General features: G+C 41.9%; 1 protein-coding gene across 1 annotated transcript; it reads right to left on the bottom strand.

The window, feature by feature from the left end:
- Positions 1–207: 207 nt before the first annotated feature.
- fgf8a (fibroblast growth factor 8a) lies at positions 208–6,575 on the bottom strand. The gene is made up of 5 exons (XM_023969759.2): positions 5,713–6,575; positions 5,589–5,625; positions 4,353–4,533; positions 2,575–2,681; positions 208–1,321 (listed from the first exon to the last, which is right to left on the bottom strand). The coding sequence occupies exons 1-5, from the start codon at positions 5,742–5,744 to the stop codon at positions 1,037–1,039; spliced, it is 642 nt and encodes a 213-aa protein (XP_023825527.1). The 5' UTR covers positions 5,745–6,575; the 3' UTR covers positions 208–1,036.
- Between the last annotated feature and the right edge of the window lie 834 nt (positions 6,576–7,409).

Here is a 7,409-nt window from a genome sequence, read left to right as displayed (position 1 = left end):
TGTCTCGGCCTTAGGTGTACAGTATTTATCACGGTGGCAAGACATATGAACTAACAGGTTATAGAGTGAACAACGCAGTTATCASAACACATAGGTTGCAATATTGCTTTTTACTGGCTTTTCCAGTGATTTTACCCACACACCCCTACTGTTCCGAAGGTGGTTTAAAGTGTGTAAAACAACCACATAACAAACAAGAGTTTAATATCAGTATTCTAATGTACATTTATTACACATTTTAAATAAATAATCCATCATTAAAATTATTTGTACACATCCTTAAAATAAAAATAGATTTATATATGTATAAAAACAGACAGGGTAACAAAAACAAAGGGGGTTTCCGACATATCAATGCATTTTTACACCTCTAATTTACAGTTATAACCATAGCAGGAAACCTGTGATTATCAATATAGCTGCCACATTTTCCATTGTGTGTACTTAAAGCTCTGTTTGCTTTAACTGTGTTTGTCTCTATAGAATTCCCAAAGTAGCAATGGAGTGTTCAACAGAGGTGTTGTGGCTGTGTGTGATACTGAACGCAATGTTAGTCAACATGGCGCTCCTGAATGCAGCATAGATGCTGTGTGTGTGTGTGTGTGTGTGTGTACTGTATGTGTCTCTGAACGCAGCATTTTCTGGCAGTGCGGTCGATCAGGGCCCTTCAAGTCTCTTGGAGCAGCAGGTGTGAGTCCAAACGACTCTGAACAGTCAAACAAAATCAAAAACACAACCCAAAATACAGAGAGACAATACAAAGTCCACGCTTTACTAAAATTTCAGCACCCCAAATGTTCGATGATGAGTTATGTGCATCTAAAAACAACACATCAGTACTAAAAGTATCAGGTACAAAAATATATATGTTATGGGTTTTTTCTTTTAAAAAATTTACTTTTTGAAAAAAATAGAAAAACTACATGTTAGGTATAGTAACGCTCAGTACAAAAAGAGGTTTTGGAAAGAGGAGTTAATTCTTGCTTCAGTCAGTGTTTTTTATCCTCTGTCTCACCCTCTCTGCCCCCCTCAGCCCTCAGCCTTCGGCTGAGTAGCGTGTGCGTTTAGTCCTGGGGCTGAAGGGGTAGTGGACGAAGTCAAAGGCCTTGTGCTGGGCCGGATGAGTGGGATTGGATCCCCGAGGCAGTCGTTTCATAAAATGGACCTCGCGTTGATGCTGCCGTGTTTGCGAGCCTTTCCGGGGGCGTCCACGTCTGGTGAAAGCCATGTACCAACCCTCGAAGCGTGCGTTCCTCAGCGCCGTGTAGTTATTCTCCAGGACAATCTCTGAGAAGATGCAGTCGCGGCCTTGCCCATTTTTCTTTGAAAGACAAACACACACACCAGGTCAGTCGGAGCGTCTGTAGGAGCTTTCTATGAAGATTTACAGATAGGAAATATCAGATGTAAGAAGGCTACCCCGAACAGTATGTCCCTGCGCACACACACACAAACACGTGTGCTCTCCACACGCATGAAGCATATGCTACAGTCATTACAGGCTCAGATCAGAGAGAGGGGATGACAGTAAGCAATGAGGACCACTCAAGAGTTAGCAGCCTAAGACATGCCATCATGGCAGAAATACCAGAGGAGTTCAAATTCTTTATCAGCTTCATGTGTGGATTTCCTTCTATTTAGCGCTGCACTGTCTCGTTTGTGGCATGGCTGAATCAAACCACAAAGGGCTCATCAACTTGAATATCAATCAATAGATCCTGAAATAAACGACTCTAGTCTCCCTTTGGTACAATCAAATACATGGTTGTCTTGCATTTATTCTATCTCTACATTTTGAGAAATGGTACGACGGGGTAAATGTTATTTCTGTTGATCTAGTATTCTACATTGAGGGTGAAGGGGGGTTTGTCTTCTTGTACTATGAGCAGTAGTACCCTGCGTCCTCCKACAACCCCTCCAGCCCAACCTCCACTGGTCTGTGACACGTCACACACCGGCAACACTAACGTAGCTAAACCTGCTCAACAACCTAGCTGGACAAAATGGGCTGTTAAAAATAAATCTAGCATCCCATGCAGCCAGAAAGCAAGTGCAACATACACAAATATACACAGACAGTCGTTCAAACACACACACAGGCTGTTGCTGGGCCGGTATGGCAGAGAGAGGCAGCTCAGGGCAGATGGTGCACCTGGCAGGGTTCTGTAGGGGGGCGGAGATGGCAGCCCTGTTTATTAGCCAGCACAGCGAGAGAGGAGCAGAGACACCCTCAAACCCACAACACGCTACACAGAGGAGGTGACTTCCAACAACATACAATGACTGTAACCTTCTCCAATGCAGAACATACCAGAGGTGGACAGTCCTGGAGCTATAGCTGTAGGGAACCACCAAACAGAACCACAGCCACACTGAACTATGGTGAGAACTGCTGCCGAGTCGCCATACAAAACCACAAGTCTTAGAAAACCCAAACAGAACTACAATATAATCAAACCTTGGAACCACAGCCTAAGAAGCTTGAAAACAGAGCCAATGGAAAAGGGCAGCACACTGGCATTACCATAGATCATAACCCCCAGTGCAGTGCTCAAAGGATTTTTTTCTCTTTACCTTCCCGATCAGCTTTCCCTTCTTGTTCATGCAGATGTAGAATCCTGTCTCTGCTCCTTTAATCCGCACGCGACTTCCAAACGTGTCTGTCTCTACGACGAGTTTGGCTGAGGAAACAAAGGAGTTTTATTATCAACCAGGGCTTATGTACTGTTAGTAATAGGATGTTGCTTAAAGACATGGTTAAGCTGATTCAGTTTATATTTTTACAAGAGAAAATTCTATATATCACACACACACACACAAGACCTGTGGGGACCATTCCTGAGGATTTATGCAAGCTTAAAATCTTGCAGAATCATAAAAACATGTGTACCTCAATTCTTTGAAAACTAAAGAGGCCATCCTGGAAGGACTATCAACTTTTTTCTCTAAAGCTGTACTCACGTCACACGTAAGCACCACATTCATCTCTATCATAGATCACGCTTGGAGACAGATGGACATAAATAGAAGCGTGTTAAATGGCTTATCTTAATATGTGTTTACAGATACTGTATGTCTCACAACTGCTTCTATGATTGATAACACCGAAACTAAAATATGTTTATCTATTTTGTTGTTGCCTTCCACGGAGGCACACAATGCCCACCTGGCCATTACTAAGAGTTATGATTTGGTATTTTATTAGGGTCCCCATTAYCTTCTGCCAAGGCAGCCCCTACTCTTCCTGGGTTTCCGATCCCCCTACCTACATGATGATGACACACAGCAAAATTCAACAGATAGGCATAATGTCGTTTCAAAATGTTTGCCACTTGTATGTCCCTTACTAGAGATTCTAACCACTCTCTGATCCATGCACACCCACATGGTCATTGAGTTACGGTTATGGTTGAGGTTGTGGTTAGATGGTTGGTGTGGGGCTAAACAACAAATGCCTCATGCAAGCCACAGCTTTAGACCCACACATACAACCTGCAACCATGGTACAGGTGGCACTGGCATAGGTGACCTGAGCACCTTCACACCCTCTGGTGCAAACCACAAACACAGACACAAGTGTATTCACACACCACATTAGACAGGACCTACAGCAGCATACACACAGAGAGTCAAAGGTCCAGTTGGCTGCCAAATTATGTTTAAATCTAACACTATTTAATGGCAATGGGAATAGCCCAATGAAAAATCACAAAAAAATTGACTTCATTTAAAAATATAAAATCCAAGTTTGAAAAAAATAGTTAATTTGTGAATATGCAAAGATAATAGATAAGGCTAAATGTTGACTGGCTGGCAAGGGGAAACTGCGTAAAATGCAGGCGGGCTGGTTGAAAATTCGGCGGGGCCTATTTTGGTTCTGAAGCTGGTCAGAAGAAAGAGAGAGCAGGAGAGCTATGCAGGAAATGTTCAGGAGGTTGAAGGATGATTATTTCTAATGGCTCTTCCAGACATGAGTCTCTCTGGAGAATCACCTACAGCACAATCTTCAATCCATTTGACAATTTTGTCGGTCCGCGGCCTCTTCTTAGCAATACCAGCTGATACAGTAGCCGTGTTATTTACTGTCAAAAACGACGAGAGAAAAACAATGTCTGTAGAATTCACAGTAAGCATTTGGCTACTAACCTCTTGCACATGATAGTTTGTTATGCCAAAATGGGCCTTTAGGCACTGTGCCTATATAGGCATAGCCTAAGCCTGTTGTAGACATACGTTTATTTTAGTAGGTTAGTTTAGAGTTTTAGAAATATTAATAATGGATTTCGGCAAGTTAAAACCGACAAAAATGAGGAACTTGAAACAAATCCATAACGTTTGGATATTGGGCTTACCGTGTATGTCTCCATCTTCTGCCATGGCGTTGATCTTCTTGTTGGGCAGAACCTGCACGTGCTTCCCGCTGGTTCGGCTGTAAAGTTGATAGGTCCGAATTAACCTGCGGCTCACACGGTCTGTCACCTTGCTCTGCTCGCTTACATGCTGCGTGAAATTAGGCGGGGACTGATTGGTTACCTGTCAGAAATTAAATGTCATCACAATCAGTATTTGCAAAAATTGCTTCAATGTAATTACAGTAGCGTATGTATTAAGCAATAATAGCATCATTATTTAGCTCTAAACCCAACAGAAGCCAATTTGGAGGGATGTTTCCCATTTTCTTTAGGCCTACTTGCCATTATTGGCAATAATAACACATAACTTTATAACATGCAATAGACCACATGAATATACCGCCGATCCAAAGGCCTACAGTTCCTTAAATTATACATGCATAATTAAAAGCATGAAAACTTAGAAATTAAAAAGAGCGCGCAATCTGCAACAGCGTGTGCGTAAAAGTGAGTGGAGGTAGACGCTAAAAAACATATCCAAAATATCAAATAGGCTATAGCCTACATAATAAATGTTTATTATTTCCCTCACATTAAACGGAGCAAATGGACATATTAATGCCTATCTTAAAAGCTTCCCTATTTGACACTTAGCCATACGCCCTCATTCGGTTCCAAGGAGGACAACGAAGGAATGAACTTTGGCCTTTATATTTCAACCCCACGACATTTTTCACAGACTCGCCTTTCCCCACGCGATGCCCATTCTGTGCCCACGCATCCTGCGCGAGGGCAGTATGTTCGCAACATATACCATGCCAAAATGTGACGCGGGCGGCATGCAGCGCGCCCGCTGCCCCTTGCGCGGTGGGACCCATCTGATGTGTCGTTATATCACAAATTATATGATCTCTCGTCTCTCTCTCCCTCACTGCTCGCTATTATTACACAGTGCTTTCACCCCCAGGAACCTAACCATATGTTTTAACAGTGACATTTGATGTAGGTTAGTTATACGAATTTTCAAGATGCGTAAAATAATGACTTGTCATTCAAGGAGATTTATAGTTGTCTCCAATAATCCACTGATAGACTGAACAGTTTGTAAATTATTTGCAAATTATCCGAAAACGCGTGAGATATTTAAAATCATAATTAAGAATGCTATATTATTTTCACAATGCCTGCTGATATACAAAATATTTAGGCTATTTCAAAGCATGCATATGAACATACCTGAGCATAGTAACAGAATGCGAAGAAGTGTAGGAACCTGAAAAAGAGAATAATGAATGAGTTATAATACATTAGGGCACATTAATCAACAGAAGTATAATTGAGACTCGCAGGAAATACTCACAGATAACTCAACCGGGAAGGGAGGCGTCGCATGTTGATTGTGTTGATTGTTCCTTCGATAAATACAGACCACAGGGCTTGCAGTGTTCCAAAATCGAGGTTATTTGGTAAAGGTAAACTGTGTGAAACACTGGTTTCGGTTGCAATTGATTAAGTCGTCGCTCTTCAAAAACTTAATTAAAATCCAAAACGATCAAAGATGGTGGAAGAAGTGGTTTTAAGCCTATTATTTTGTAAAAATGTGGGTACATTTCATGTCAAATAAATGTCCATAGCCTGTTTTGGCAAGGCTGGCGCTTACAACTGATCGACAACCTTGACAGTAAAATGTGAAACTGTGACAATGATAATTGATAATAATGATGAATGATAATTGATTATTGATAATAACTGTCTATCTGTCAGGCGGCCCTCTCGATTAGCAACGTTTAAGTGCCCTTACTTAGAAGAGAGGTGCATTCAAGTTTTGGCAAAGAAAGCGCTGGATGAGTTTCCTAATAATAAGGATACAAATGCAAGGTCATCCGATGCCAATGAAGATGACAGTTAATTTGCTGCAGATAGCTATCTCTTTGTAATTCCTTCAGAGAATCTTCAGTCGCTATCATCCAGTGTATCCTGTTGTAGAGAGTTTATATCTGGCTTCTGCGTGGTGGATAACGTGCGCGTCCCGTGCATTCAGAGCGGGTGATGTTGCTTCAGTGTTCGGTAGTGCAGGACTGGCGACTCCCGTCTCCCCTCCTCTACTCCCATCGCAGGCTCCAATGTCAACCCCTTGTTCGCACTCACACCCCTGGTTAAAATGGAAGGGCGATCTGCGAGGAACAAGCCCCCTTTTTCTGCAGAACAAAAGCGTCCCTCCTCCCCCTGCGTTTAAAACATATTTTCACCTGAGGAAAAGTCAACACTTGCGGAGAAGCAGGAGTCTTGCGTACCCAGCGCGCAATGACGCTTCTACACCGAAACGACCCTCTGAATTAATTAAAACAAAAACGAGTTAAAGGAACGTTCCTAGATTATCCTAAAAAGTATATTCCAAATTGAAAGAGAAAAATCCAAACATAAAATTGCAGTCCATTTTAGGACAATAGCCCCTTTCCATCAATGCGAATGTTATGCAATAGTCTAGTTTACAGCTACATGATGCCTAGATTTAATATTTTTCGTTTTTTGGATGAAACTGGGATATGTCACTGGGATTAGCTGTGGATACTTTATAGCTGTGTCTCTTGTGTATTGCCGAAGAAAAGTGAGAGACTGGCATATTAACAGGATCACAGGCGATTAACGTTTTTTAAACACCCCCTCCCTTCATTTGATAAAGGGAGACCATTCATCTCCACTTGCCTAAACAGCCGCTTCTCACCCGATGCTCCTCATGGGCTCTTAGACATTGGGGATTTTAACGAAGAAAACGAGGGTAGATTAACAAACATTAGGCTACATGAATATCTTTGCAAAATGTAACCTTACAGTATAACTCCAAACTGAAACAATAGCCTATTGAATAGCCTATCCAATTGATCATTCAGTCACACTGTCCCGAATGCAACAGACTTCTTCAACGAAAACGCACTTAATTATGAGAGAAATCAGACAGAAGAGTTTTTCATCGTTGTGGACATTTTGTGCAAGAGGACGTTCTCACCTAGGATGGGTGAATGGGCCATTAGAGGCCAAGTGTTCAAATTAATCACT

The sequence above is a fragment of the Salvelinus sp. IW2-2015 genome, linkage group LG25, assembly GCF_002910315.2.
Source record: "Salvelinus sp. IW2-2015 linkage group LG25, ASM291031v2, whole genome shotgun sequence".
NCBI lineage: Eukaryota > Metazoa > Chordata > Actinopteri > Salmoniformes > Salmonidae > Salvelinus > Salvelinus sp. IW2-2015.
This window is presented reverse-complemented; position numbering and strand designations above follow the sequence as displayed.